At 50.2% G+C, this 14,455-nt stretch overlaps 2 protein-coding genes across 3 annotated transcripts in view; both read left to right on the top strand.

The window, feature by feature from the left end:
- Positions 1–8,121, top strand: part of CRY2 (cryptochrome circadian regulator 2) — a 34,811-nt gene extending 26,690 nt beyond the window's left edge. Inside the window, exons 9-12 of the mRNA XM_075280794.1 lie at positions 392–594; positions 1,045–1,134; positions 3,539–3,692; positions 6,324–8,121. Of these exons, the coding sequence (XP_075136895.1) occupies positions 392–594; positions 1,045–1,134; positions 3,539–3,666 (421 nt within the window). The 3' untranslated portion in view covers positions 3,667–3,692; positions 6,324–8,121. The remainder of the gene's footprint in view (positions 1–391; positions 595–1,044; positions 1,135–3,538; positions 3,693–6,323) is intronic.
- A 4,849-nt stretch (positions 8,122–12,970) lies between these two features.
- MAPK8IP1 (mitogen-activated protein kinase 8 interacting protein 1) overlaps positions 12,971–14,455 on the top strand; it is a 54,804-nt gene continuing 53,319 nt past the window's right edge. For both annotated transcript variants that reach the window (XM_075280792.1, XM_075280791.1), the window contains exon 1: positions 12,971–13,077. In XM_075280792.1, the coding sequence (XP_075136893.1) occupies positions 12,992–13,077 (86 nt within the window). In that variant the 5' untranslated portion in view covers positions 12,971–12,991. The remainder of the gene's footprint in view (positions 13,078–14,455) is intronic.

Here is a 14,455-nt window from a genome sequence, read left to right as displayed (position 1 = left end):
ATATATATATATATATATACACCTTGTACCAGGGCTCGGCCTTCTCTCATCTCTTATATGTATATATATATATATATATATATATATATATATATATATATATATATATATATATATATACACACCTTGTACCAGGGCTCGGCCTTCCCTCATCTCATATATATATATATATATATATATATATATATATATATATATATATATATATATATATATATATACCTTGTACCAGGGCTCGGCCTTCCCTCATCTCTTATATATATATATATATATATACCTTGTACCAGGGCTCGGCCTTCCCTCATCTCTTATATATATATATATATATATATATATATACCTTGTACCAGGGCTCGGCCTTCCCTCATCTCTTACGCCGTTTTCCTTCCAGGCGATACCTGCCAGTCCTGAAGGGTTTCCCATCCCGTTACATATACGAGCCCTGGAACGCTCCGGAGTCCGTCCAGAAAGAGGCCAAGTGCATTATAGGCGTGAACTATCCGAAACCCATCGTGAACCACGCGGAGGCCAGCAGGTTGAACATAGAGCGCATGAAGCAGACCTACCAGCAGCTGTCCCGCTACAGAGGCCTGTGTGCGTATCTGCCCTGTCTGTACCGTCTGCCCCTATAGGAGCCCATATAGACAGCTAGTGGCCAAGCAAAATGGAAGGTGTCCAAACCAGACAAGCCCTTTAAGGCCGGCTATACATATGGGGCCACCCCTTATTACACGTCACCTCCGCCCGTCACTTATCTTCCGTAGTATACAGAAATCCAACACCCTGATCCATATAGTCCCTGATTTGGCTCCCAGAAAACCCCTTTAAGACTTTGTAGTAGGACAATCCCACTATATATGTCCTAGTAGGGTATAGGGGTGTCGTAGAGAAGGGTCCTCTGGTCTGGTGAACTCCTGACAGCTGCAAGTAAAAGAGCTGCAATACCGGACATAGCCTGTAGACCAGAGTGGCAGTGTTCAGAGGGGGAGGGGTACCATGTAAATGCTTTATTATATGACGTCTTCTCTCCTGTCGCCTCTCCAGGTATTCTGGCATCTGTTCCTTCCTGCACAGAAGATTTTGGCGGCCCCATTAGTGACCCTACAGCTGTCCATCAGACCTCTACAGAGCCCGGTGAGTGCCCTCAAATATCCGCACCAGAAATTGCTGGCACTCTGCCTGGTTTTTGACAAGTCCTGGCGGTCTGCAGCGCTGTGCGCAACTCCAGTACTGAGCCTAAAAATAGCTGAAAGTACAGAAGAGCAACCTACTGGGTGACGTGCGGGGCATGCGGTGATACACGGTGTGGGGTGTGCGGTGATACACGGGGTGACATGCAGGGCGTGCGGTGATACACGGGGTGACATGCAGGGCATGCGGTGATACACGGGGTGACATGCGGGTGTGCGGTGATACACGGTGTGGGGTGTGCGGTGATACACGGGGTGACGTGCGGGGTGTGCGGTGATACACGGGGTGACATGTGGGGTGTGCGGTGATACACGGGGTGACATGCAGGGCGTGCGGTGATACACGGGGTGACATGCGGGTGTGCGGTGATACACGATGTGGGGTGTGCGGTAATACACGGGGTGACGTGTGGGGTGTCCGGTGATACACGGGGTGACGTGTGCAGTGATACACGGGGTGACGTGTGCGGTGATACACGGGGTGACGTGCGGGTGTGCAGTGATACACGGGGTGATGTGCGGGTGTGCGGTGATACAAGGGGTGTGGTGTGCGGTGATACACAGGGTGACGTACGGGTGTGCAGTGATACACAGGGTGACGTGTGCAGTGATACACGGGGTGACGTGTGCGGTGATACACGGGGTGACGTGTGGGTGTGCGGTGATACAAGGGGTGTGGTGTGTGGTGATACACAGGGTGACGTACGGGTGTGCAGTGATACACGGGGTGATGTGCGCAGTGATACATGGGGTGACGTGCGGGTGTGCGGTGATACACGGGGTGACGTACGGGTGTGCAGTGATACACGGGGTGATGTGCGCAGTGATACATGGGGTGACGTGCGGGTGTGCGGTGATACACGGGGTGACGTACGGGTGTGCAGTGATACACGGGGTGACGTGCGGGTGTGCGGTGATACACGGGGTGACGTGCGGGTGTGCAGTGATACACGGGGTGACGTGTGGGTGTGCGGTGATACAAGGGATGTGGTGTGCGGTGATACACAGGGTGACGTATAGGTGTGCAGTGATACATGGGGTGGCGTGTGGGGTGTGCGGTGATACACGGGGTGATGTGTGGGGTGTGCGTTGATACATGGGGTGACGTGCGGGTGTGCAGTGGTACACGGTGTGGGGTGTGCAGTGGTACACGGGGTGGGGTGTGCGGTGATGCATGGGGTGACGTGCGGGTGTGTGGTGATACACGGGGTGACATGCGGGTTGTGCGGTGATACAAACACACACCAGCCCGCACAATGATGTATGGATTAACCTGTTAGTTGCTGCCCTGTTGGCACGCTTAGCACAGGAGTAGTGAATAATACACAATCCTTTCTTTTTTGCACTGTTTTGGCTGCTAGCTATAAGGGGGTGCAGAGGTAGCGGCTGCATCAGAGACTTTGTGTCTGATTTGGGGGGGGGTCACTCTTCCCCATAATATAATACCAGTATTGTGAATGATAAATGGTAGGACTGGACCCTGTTACAGATTTGGCAGTGGGACCCAGAAGTGTCTGCGCTTAGGTCTGTAGCTATAAGGCCCGTACATGGTGCACAGTATCACAGAAGATTCCTTGAGTCTCTCACGGTGAGGTTATGTGCTCTCCTCTGGAGCCCTGACCTCCTCTGATGCACACAGTGTATGAACAGGTCAGACTATCAGGGCAGGTCTGTGGCAGTCATGTCTAAGTGCTGATAGACTTGCATTCTATTCCTTCAGCGCTCTGGAGGAGAGCACATAACTTCATAGTAAAGCTGTCAGTAAGTTACTCACTTTATTCTGACATGTAGGTCTGGCTCCTTCACGCCTTTTATATTACATGGTCATCTCTTCACTGACACAGGCCCAATGTAGCGCAACGACCGCCGCGCTCTAATATCTCCTAGCGCTGAAAGAGTCAAAACGTAAACCCAATGTGTCAGGATTCACACTTAGCAGAAAATGTGCAGACGGGCAGAGAGGCGCAGACGGCGGCGCCGGCTCATGCGCACGTAACACAATTACATGGCCACATCCATATTTAATGGCTGCAATTCAGACCTAATAGTGAGGAACCCGAATCAGCGGAACGTGAGGTCAGTGCGGGCGCGCAGACACCCCGGGGCCCTGTATAGGGGTTATGTCCTGAGCATAGTCTATACACCCTGTTAGGGCCTAGCCTGGGGGACCCCTGTCATGTCTTCTCCTGTCTTCTGTAACGCACGTTCCTGCCATGTAGTGCCCCGACCCTGAGCTGTGCAGATTAATAATCCTCCTCCAAGGCGCGGGATCCATCATGTGCGGCCGCCAGACACTTTTATGGCCTGGAATACAGCGAGAATTAATTTGCTATTACTCTTCCATTCAGCTCCTAAACTGTCCTTGTGCGCCCCCGACTCCCCCAAACGGAAGCATGAAGAGTCCGCCCAGGGAGCGTGTAAGAAAGCGCGGCTGCAGAGCGTGGCGGAGGCCGAGAGAAGCGGCAAAGACTTCTGAATGCAGATGGAGAGCCGTGCGTCCAGGTAAGGAGGGGGAGGGGAGGCTGGCGAACAGGGCCACCAATCACAGCTGCCGCTCTGTATACACCTAGTGCAGTATATAGCTGATAGATCCCCCAGCAGGTTATATGTGGTGAGGGAGGGGAGGGGGAGGGGAGGCTGGCAAACAGGGCCACCAATCACAGCTGCCGCTCTGTATACACCTAGTGCAGTATATAGCTGATAGATCCCCCAGCACGTTATATGTGGTGAGGAAGGGGAGGGGGAGGGGAGGCTGGCAAACAGGGCCACCAATCACAGCTGCCGCTCTGTATACACCTAGTGCAGTATATAGCTGATAGATCCCCCAGCAGGTTATATGTGGTGAGGGAGGGGAGGGGGAGGGGAGGCTGGCGAACAGGGCCACCAATCACAGCTGCCACTCTGTATACACCTAGTACAGTATATAGCTGATAGATCCCCCAGCAGGTTATATGTGGTGAGGAAGGGGAGGGGGAGGGGAGGCTGGCGAACAGGGCCACCAATCACAGCTGCCGCTCTGTATACACCTAGTACAGTATATAGCTGATAGATCCCCCAGCAGGTTATATGTGGTGAGGAAGGGGAGGGGGAGGGGAGGCTGGCGAACAGGGCCACCAATCACAGCTGCCGCTCTGTATACACCTAGTACAGTATATAGCTGATAGATCCCCCAGCAGGTTATATGTGGTGAGGAAGGGGAGGGGGAGGGGAGGCTGGCGAACAGGGCCACCAATCACAGCTGCCGCTCTGTATACACCTAGTGCAGTATATAGCTGATAGATCCCCCAGCAGGTTATATGTGGTGAGGGAGGGGAGGGGGAGGGGAGGCTGGCGAACAGGGCCACCAATCACAGCTGCCACTCTGTATACACCTAGTACAGTATATAGCTGATAGATCCCCCAGCAGGTTATATGTGGTGAGGAAGGGGAGGGGGAGGGGAGGCTGGCGAACAGGGCCACCAATCACAGCTGCCGCTCTGTATACACCTAGTACAGTATATAGCTGATAGATCCCCCAGCACGTTATATGTGTGTGCAGCCACCAATGTATATCAGTATGATAGGAGGATACTGGGGGGTCCTGTAATGTGTACGGTGCCTGATATTGGGGGGTCCTGTAATGTGTACGGTGCCTGATATTGGGGGGGTCTGCGGTCGCCCTGTAATGTGTACAGTGTCTGATATTGGGGGGTCTGCGCAGCCCATTGGCACAGGGTCACCCCATTGCAGACATGTACAAAGGGCACAGAAGTGGCAGGGCCCTCTAGTAAGAGGAGGGGGATTTACCTGTCATGGGGGGGGGGCCATATATCTCTATAGGAGCGGCCTCTCATCTAATGCATATGGTGGTGGTGGTGGTGGTGGGGGGGGTCTGATGGCTCTCTGTTGAGGCAGATTTGGGGAGAGAGAAGAGTCGGCCATGTTGCTTTATAGTCTGGTTCGCCAGGCCCAGCATGTAGGTCTATAGGGGAGAGGATCAGGGGAGTGCAGCAGGCCGGTATCTCATGTGTACGGTCTCCCCTTTTGGTACCAGGTTGCAGCTAGCCCCCTCCCCATATACAGACCCCATAGTGTCTGTGCTATCTGCCTCTATGGTACAATCCCTGATGTCCGTATTAAAGCTTACCGTAGCTGTTAACAAGCCAAACTGCGCTAAAGTGTTCCAAACACTCTCAGCCCTGGCACCAGTAACGCTCCGCAGCAGATCGCGCCGCGCCAGGCCCTGATTTGTGACATAACAGCTCAGCAGGAGCCATGGACGCCAACAAATAAAACCGTGGAGGGGGATTTATGACAGGCCCGAAATGTCAGTGATGAAGCTGCCGGGGAGGCGAGACCTGAGTAATGGGAGATGCCGACACGTCGTGTGTCATACCCTCCATGAGCACTAGATGGCAGCGCCGGCACTGCAGCAAATCTGATGGGGAGGCTGAAGCCCAAACTGCTGCACATGGAAGGCCAGGGGTAGACGGGCACATAAAGGGGTGACTGGTGTGGGGTCAGGGCGCCCCCCGCATACACCTCACTGGTTATCAGGTCACGGTCTCCTAAATCTTCATTCACAAGAGCATGGTCTAGGCCCCTGGTGATGCCCCATAGCAGTGATTGGGGGCCGAGACCACAACAGATACCCCGCTATGATTTATAAAGGCTCTCAGGGTCTCTGGAAAGCTGAGTGACTACCCTGGTGTTACTGTAACGGAATAGACATCTCTGCACCCCCTGCCCATGTCCCTTGTCAATGGCTCCTGCACTGACAGTATGTGAAGCTGAGGTGTACGGCACATGGGGGGCAGCCCTGGAAATAATGGGGTACGTCCTGGGGGTCCGACATCAGATGACTAAGAGCCCCCCCTGGCACAGCGCTCCATATCTAGTAGTGGCAGCTCCCGGTACTGCAGACACAAGGAGCAGGGCCCGGCAACATTAGAGGAAACCCCTTGTAGAATTGGGATAATCTTGTGCAGAATATATGTGTGTACAGCTCCCTATACACACCCACTGGCGCCCCCTATAGACTCCTCCTATACTGCATGTCTCTTATTCTGTCCCACTATTGTACCCTGTAATGGGGCTCAGGTAGCGCTGCCGGGCGTCTTCTCCAGTGACCTCCTTGTCTTTCTCTCCTTGCAGTGCATGCTTCATCTTACAGAAGATCAGTGACTGTCCTCTCGCCCGGCCAAGTTCTCCAGGACGTCGTTACCAGGACTGCAATAAATCGGCCAAATGTCGCCCCTTGTGAATAAGAGACGATTCTCCACAGCCTCATGGACTTGTAAATTAATGAAGTTGTCCTGGGTTAGAAAAACATAAAATGTCATAAACAGCGCCACCTTCAGCCATGGCCTGTGCCTAGTACTGCAGCTCAGTCCCATATCCTTCAATGAGCGGAGCTGCAATACCAGGCACCACCTGCAGAGAGGAAGGGGCGCTGTCTGTGGAGTAGGGGCAGCCATGTTTTTCTAATCCAGGACCCTTCGATGTGCACAGGAGCTTCCAGGAACATTCCGGGCTCGGTCTGTCACGTCATATACTATGAGATGTGCAATTCTCAGTGATGGGAGTGATTGTAGCACACACAGGACAAGCTCATGGACCCGCCGCTCTGCCCGGGATCAGCACATGTCATGGCGATCGTCTGAGTCCTGGTCTCCAGGCCCTGATACTGGGGCAGGCTTAAAGGGATATTCAGTCCCCATCATTCTCTAAGTATAATCAAGCATGTGCTTATCGGACTTCTCTCTAGTATGGCCACTAGGTGGCAGTCTTCTCTGTAGATTAGTGTTTACAGCATGTTTGCTCTGGGGGAAGTGGGAAAGAAAGTGGAGGAATGAGGATGAGGAGTCGCGGCCCCGGGCGGGATCATACCAGGGGCCCCTCCATATGAAGGGGGGGGGGGGTCGTCCCTCCTCCCATGCAGGAACCAGACTAATGAGACCTGACTAATCTGCCGCTTAGGGATACATTGATTGTGTGACCGCCCCTTTAAAGGCTACGGCTCATTCGTGTCCTGCATCCAAATTGAATCAACTTTATTGATATTGCCTAAAACACTCCTACCGTTTTGTGTCTCCACGGTAACAATAACCCCACCCCCCCTTGTCCCGTTCCTTTCTCCCCTACCCAATGTGCACGAGCGCAAAGTGGACGACAAACCGCAGGACTACGCTAGGGAGCGCTCTTGTCTGTTACCATAGAGAGGCGCAGGAGGCGGAGACACAAAACGCGGGAAGTTTCACCTATTTGTATTGAGAGAGTAAGAATGGCGGAGGTGACCGGAGCCTTTAAATAAAGGGGCGGGGGATCCAAGGGTCAGGCACCGCCCCCTCAGGTAAGGGTTAATAAAACGAGTGATGTAAAACAGCGGCCAATCACAGCGCGGCTCTTATTCCATGAAAAGTGAAAGCTGCGCTGTGATTGGTTGCTAAGGACAACTAAGACGTCTCTATATATGGTCTGTTGGGCATGCTGGGACTTGTAGTTGTCCAACACCTGGAGACTATGGGAAGGAACCATCTTTCCCCCTGTAGTTGTAGTGTCTTCCACCATTACCAATATGGCGGTCAGCGACTACCATTGTCTAATGAGAAACGTCTTCAGAGACTCCTTAAAGGGATTGTTCAGGATTAGATATAACATGGCTGTTTCTTCCACAGATCCTGCCTCTGGGTTACCTGGGATTGCAGGGCAGTTCTATCAGCTCAGCTGCAATACCACAGATGACCTGAAAACAAGTGTGGCGCTGTGTGTATAACAGCCATCTATATCTAATCCTATACATGGTGTTATACATGCTATACATCCGGCTGCGTCATCCTACATAGGCGAGGTCATGTCAGAGTCCGGGGGCAGGAGCAATATTGCATATGTGTAAATTCTACACGACTGTATGTAAATATGACGCTGTTTGTACCATAAATGTATTATAATCAGCTGCACATTGTGTCCCGCGAGTCACTGAGACCGGCGCAAAACCAAATCTACCGGATACAGCCGGGAATTATAGAGAATATTACACAGAGACATTCATGGTGCGGGGTCCCAGGACATCAAGATGGCCGCACATATTACCGCTATATACCATACACAGCCTGTATATACCTCCATGTCCTGCTATATACCATACACAGCCTGTATATACCTCCATGTCCTGCTATATACCATACACAGCCTGTATATACCTCCATGTCCTGCTATATACCATACACAGCCTGTATATACCTCCATGTCCTGCTATATACCATACACAGCCTGTATATACCTCCATGTCCTGCTATATACCATACACAGCCTGTATATACCTCCATGTCCTGCTATATACCATACACAGCCTGTATATACCTCCATGTCCTGCTATATACCATACACAGCCTGTATATACCTCCATGTCCTGCTATATACCATACACAGCCTGTATATACCTCCGTGTCCTTCTGTATCTCATCTTGTATCCAGACTACAGGTGTAACATCTGTGGTAAATGTACTGCTATATACCATACACAGCCTGTATATACCTCCGTGTCCTGCCGTATCTCATTTTGTATCCAGGCTACAGGTGTAACATCTGTGGTAAATGTACTGCTATATACCATACACAGCCTGTATATACCTCCATGTCCTGCTGTATCTCATCTTGTATCCAGACTACAGGTGTAACATCTGTGGTAAATGTACTGCTATATACCATACACAGCCTGTATATACCTCCATGTCCTGCTATATACCATACACAGCCTGTATATACCTCCATGTCCTGCCGTATCTCATCTTGTATCCAGGCTACAGGTGTAACATCTGTGGTAAATGTACTGCTATATACCATACACAGCCTGTATATACCTCCATGTCCTGCCGTATCTCATCTTGTATCCAGACTACAGGTGTAACATCTGTGGTAAATGTACTGCTATATACCATACAGAGCCTGTATATACCACCATGTCCTGCTGTATCTCATCTTGTATCCAGACTACAGGTGTAACATCTGTGGTAAATGTCCTGCTACAGTGGGGCAAAAAAGTATTTAGTCAGTCACCAATAGTGCAAGTTCCAGCACTTACAAAGATGAGAGGCGTCTGTAATTTACATCATAGGTGACCTCAACTATGAGAGACAAAATGAGAAAACAAATCCAGAAAATCACATTGTCTGATTTTGTAAGAATTTATTTGCAAATTATGGTGGAAAATAAGTATTTGGTCACCTACAAGCAATCCAGATTTCTGGCTCTCACAGACCTGTAACTTCTTCTTTAAGAGTCTCCTCTTTCCCCCACTCATTACCTGTAGTAATGGCACCTGTTTAAACTTGTTATCAGTATAAAAAGACACCTGTGCACACCCTCAAACAGTCAGACTCCAAACTCCACTATGGTGAAGACCAAAGAGCTGTCAAAGGACACCAGAAACAAAATTGTAGCCCTGCACCAGGCTGGGAAGACTGAATCTGCAATAGGCAACCAGCTTGGATTGAAGAAATCAACTGTGGGAGCAATAATTAGAAAATGGAAGACATACAAGACCACTGATAATCTCCCTCGCTCTGGGGCTCCACGCAAAATCTCACCCCGTGGGGTCAAAATGATCACAAGAACGGTGAGCAAAAATCCCAGAACCACGCGGGGGGACCTAGTGAATGAACTGCAGAGAGCTGGGACCAATGTAACAAAGCCTACCATCAGTAACACACTACGCCGCCAGGGACTCAGATCCTGCAGTGCCAGACGTGTCCCACTGCTTAAGCCAGTACATGTCCAGGCCCGTCTGAAGTTTGCTAGAGAGCATTTGGATGATCCAGAAGAGTATTGGGAGAATGTCCTATGGTCTGATGAAACCAAACTGGAACTGTTTGGTAGAAACACAACTTTACGTGTTTGGAGGAAAAAGAATCCTGAGTTGCATCCATCAAACACCATACCTACTGTAAAGCATGGGGGTGGAAACATCATGCTTTGGGGCTGTTTCTTTGCAAAGGGGCCAGGACGACTGATCCGGGTACATGAAAGAATGAATGGGGCCATGTATCGGGAGATTTTGAGTGCAAACCTCCTTCCATCAGCAAGGGCATTGAAGATGAAATGTGGCTGGGTCTTTCAACATGACAATGATCCAAAGCACACCGCCAGGGCAACGAAGGAGTGGCTTTGTAAGAAGCATTTCAAGGTCCCGGAGTGGCCGAGCCAGTCTCCAGATCTCAACCCTATAGAAAACCTTTGGAGGGAGTTGAAAGTCCGTGTTGCCAAGCGACAGCCCCAAAACATCACTGCTCTAGAGGAGATCTGCATGGAGGAATGGGCCGACATACCAACAACAGTGTGTGCCAACCTTGTGGAGACTTACAGAAAGCGTTTGACCAACGTCATTGCCAACAAAGGAGAGAGAACAAAGGATTGAGATGACATTTTCTTACTGACCAAATACTTATTTTCCACCATAATTTGCAAATAAATTCTTACAAAATCAGACAATGTGATTTTCTGGATTTGTTTTCTCATTTTGTCTCTCATAGTTGAGGTCACCTATGATGTAAATTACAGACGCCTCTCATCTTTGTAAGTGGTGGAACTTGCACTATTGGGGACTGACTAAATACTTTTTTGCCCCACTGTATATACCATACACAGCTTGTATATACCTCCATGTCCTGCCGTATCTCATCTTATATCCAGGCTGGGCCCGGGCAGGGGTGCGGAGGTTGGAGTATTGTAATGTTGGGCATATACTGTATGGAGAAATGAGTGAGCTCTGGAGGTGTCATGGCCGCTGTCACTGACTATAACGGGGTCCTGTAAGGTTCCGGCGCAGTGTCGTCATTTTCCTGGATTCGATAGATTTGCTGCAATGATTTGTCCAGAGTTTTTGGCACATTTTGACAAATCCCCAGAATGGAGTCCGGTTCTGTACGACTTCCGGGGGGTCTGAATAGTCGCACATGTGCGCTCACCTGCGTGTCTGGTGCTGATGGCTCTAGCGTCCCCAGAGACTCGGGCAGTTCATACCCCAGGCCTAATAATTCAGGGGTATCTCGCACCAGCCGGCAGGGAATTGGTTATAGGGGTTTCGGCATGCTGCCTTCCGTCTCTTCTCACTTCCTATATCCCGCCCTTGCTGAACAGGCCTGAGAAGGATCACAACACTTAGGCCTTGTTCATATCTGCCTTCAGTATGCTGTTCGGGGAGTCTTCTTGGGGAACCCACAAACGGACTATCGAACGTATTATAAAGTGGTGAGCAATGAAAGCACAAGGACCCCATAGACTATAATGCTTGTAGTAAGATAATATGCAGATGCTTGTACACAATGGACTCAGTGTTATCTGTGTGTTTACATAGAGCATTGAGTGATGTCACTTGTCCTATCTCCCAGGTCCATGGTTATAGCAACACTGTGTAAATCATGGAGGGAATAAGGTCACATAGCAGGCAAACAAAGCAGCATTTCTAACGCAATATATGTAGGAAAAGTCTTCAGTTTACATAAGTTACCAGTATAGATAGGATCCTTAAGATGGGACAACCCCTTTAAGAGTCTCCGACCTCCTAATACCTCTGACACACTCCCGCGCACCAGTACTGAAAAGTTATAGTAAATTCTCTACAATCCCTATGAAGATGTCCCAGTGTGCCATTCAGGGTCCGGGGGTGCCATCCTGATCTGTCTCATCGGAGGGAGGTGTCGCTCACATGTCACTTAGCCGTCACTCACATGTCACTTAGCCGTCACTCACATGTCACTTAGCTGTCACTCATACGTCACTTCCAGATCATTCTGCTGCATGCTCGGCCCCACATTGGGTGCACACTCAGTTGTGTCTTAGGGGGTCTCATTGTGTGGACTGTTGTAGACTTCGGTTCTGTTGGTTCTTGGGACCTCCCATAATGCAGCAGAATGATCAGAGCGGAGCCTTTGTGTATTTCTTGTGTATTTCGCACCAGCGGGGACTTGTGGAGGAAACACCAAATGTGTAATAAGTAAGTAAATCAGTAACAGGTGACAGCGAGGAGGAGACAAATCTATAATGTACTGCAGCAGCTTCATGGACGAAATCTTACGTGTGACAACGTCTTTGGGTCTAAGAATAGCTGATGGTACACGGATCCGGGGCGACAAAGACGCACGTATGTATGAATCTGCGGGAAAAGTGTGCACGCCATCCATACGAGAACTGGGGATGTGTGAATAAGCCCTAACTGAGAGAAAGGTGGAGAGCAGCTTCTATATACACATACTGTATACTATATATATACTGTCTGCATATCGTATATATATAATGTGTGATGCAGTTGGATACAGTGTGTATATATTTTGGATACAGTGTGTATATATTGTAGATACAGTTGGATACAGTGTGTATATATTGTGGATACAGTTGGATACAGTGTGTATATATTGTGGATACAGTTGGATACAGTGTGTATATATTGTGGATACAGTTGGATACAGTGTGTATATATTGTGGATACAGTTGGATACAGTGTGTATATATTGTGGATACAGTGTGTATGTTTGTATATCTATATTGTGGATACAGTTGGATACGGTGTGTATGTTTGTACTTCTATACTGTGGATACAGTTGGATACAATGTCTCACTGTGTATGTCCTGGACGCAGTGTCATAGTGTGACTGTATACACCTCCCTCCTGCCCTCCTAGTATATAGCCACCTGTCAGCCTCATCCTCTGCTCCTAACCTGGTCCTCCTCCCCCTCCCCTGCTACCTGTCAGCGTCTCCCTCCCCCTCCTCCCCTCTCCCCTCCTCCCTCTCCCTGTTCAGGGCTGTGAACATCTCAGAGACAGAATGGCGGAGAGAGAAAAGGCAAGCACGACCCCCGCTGGCTCCTCTCCCTTCCTGGGGCTGCACCTGGCGTCACCCCCACATTTCAGGTACCCTTTATGGCCATTTGCATTGAGATGTGCTGTCCCTGGGGGAGGGGGGGGAGGGAGGGGGCTGCTTATTCTGCATCCAGCTCCTGAGCTCGGTCTCCTGTGTGCATGGCTTCTAGGCAAGGAGATGGAGATAGAGGTTTCATCATTGCCGCCATCTACCCTGATGGATACAGGATGGATATACAGTGTGTGTGTGTATATATATATACCAGCCATGGGGTCGTACGAAGCCTCCATCTCAGCTCTTATGTATCTGGGTGTGGTATTTATGGACAGTATTTGTGCCGGGGGTCTACATTACATGCCCCGCGGCGGCACAGAAGGGGTTAAATGGATGTGCTTGGTGTAACATGGCACCCTGTATATACCGATTGTAACCTAACAGGTGGGGGGGGGGTGGAGGAATCTGGGGAGGCCTGATGGGCGAGAGGGCATGTACATGATGAAGTCATTGGAGGTTAGAGTACCCCTGCTCGTATATTGTGGACAGCACAGGGTTAAAGCCGGTGGCGATTTGTGCCGTGGCCCCTCCCCGGAGAATTTATTACCGTATCGGACATTAGCGCTCTATTGTTGTGGATGTTGAAATTTTTGGTCATCTCCGATTTCCATTGGTCACCAGGATAGAAGCAAAAATGGTGTCTGTGACCGTCATATGAGGGTGAGACGTCTTCAGATATGTGGCCCCCCCAGTCTGCCCGCTTGGCAATGGCCCCCCAGTCTGCTCGCCTGGCACCTGTCATGTCTGCCCTTCAAGGGGTATTTACCAGCTGTGATCTCCTGCCATCGTATGCGGCAGCGGATTGGGGACGGGTCACACTGCACCTCTATTTACTTGCCTTTCATTTTCGGGGTTTATGGGACTTGTAGTCCTCCAGTTAATGGTCAGATCTGCAATACTGTGTGTGAATGGATGATACGGAAGAACTACCGAGCCCAGCATGGTCAGACATGAGCCCCCCCCCCCACCGTGCTGGGACTATTATATTGGCATAGGTGACTGTACAGGACTTCTGCTGCTGCCTGTATGGCGCCCACATATTCCATAACGCTGTACACATTCTCATCTATGTCCTCACATTATAATTTCCAGGATTCTGGGGCCCCAGCGGTGTAAGGCCATGCAGAGGTGTAACATGAAGCTCCGGGGCCCCCAACTGTGATCTGTGGTCTATAGCAGGTTATTGGCCCCTGGGGCTCCCGATGTGATCGCACCCTCTGCCCCCCCCTGACACCAGCTATGAGCCCCGGGGCTGCCGGCCGTATACACTGGTGGGAGCTGCTTTATGGTTCATGTTACCCCAACACATAACCTGAATCTTATCATCTCTGTGCTGGGACTTGTAGTTCCCCTGCAGCTAAAGTCACCCACAGC

This window comes from Leptodactylus fuscus, chromosome 7 (genome assembly GCF_031893055.1).
Source record: "Leptodactylus fuscus isolate aLepFus1 chromosome 7, aLepFus1.hap2, whole genome shotgun sequence".
Classification (NCBI taxonomy): Eukaryota; Metazoa; Chordata; class Amphibia; order Anura; family Leptodactylidae; genus Leptodactylus; species Leptodactylus fuscus.
Note: the sequence above shows the minus strand (reverse complement) of the source record. Positions and strands in the feature narration are given on the sequence as shown.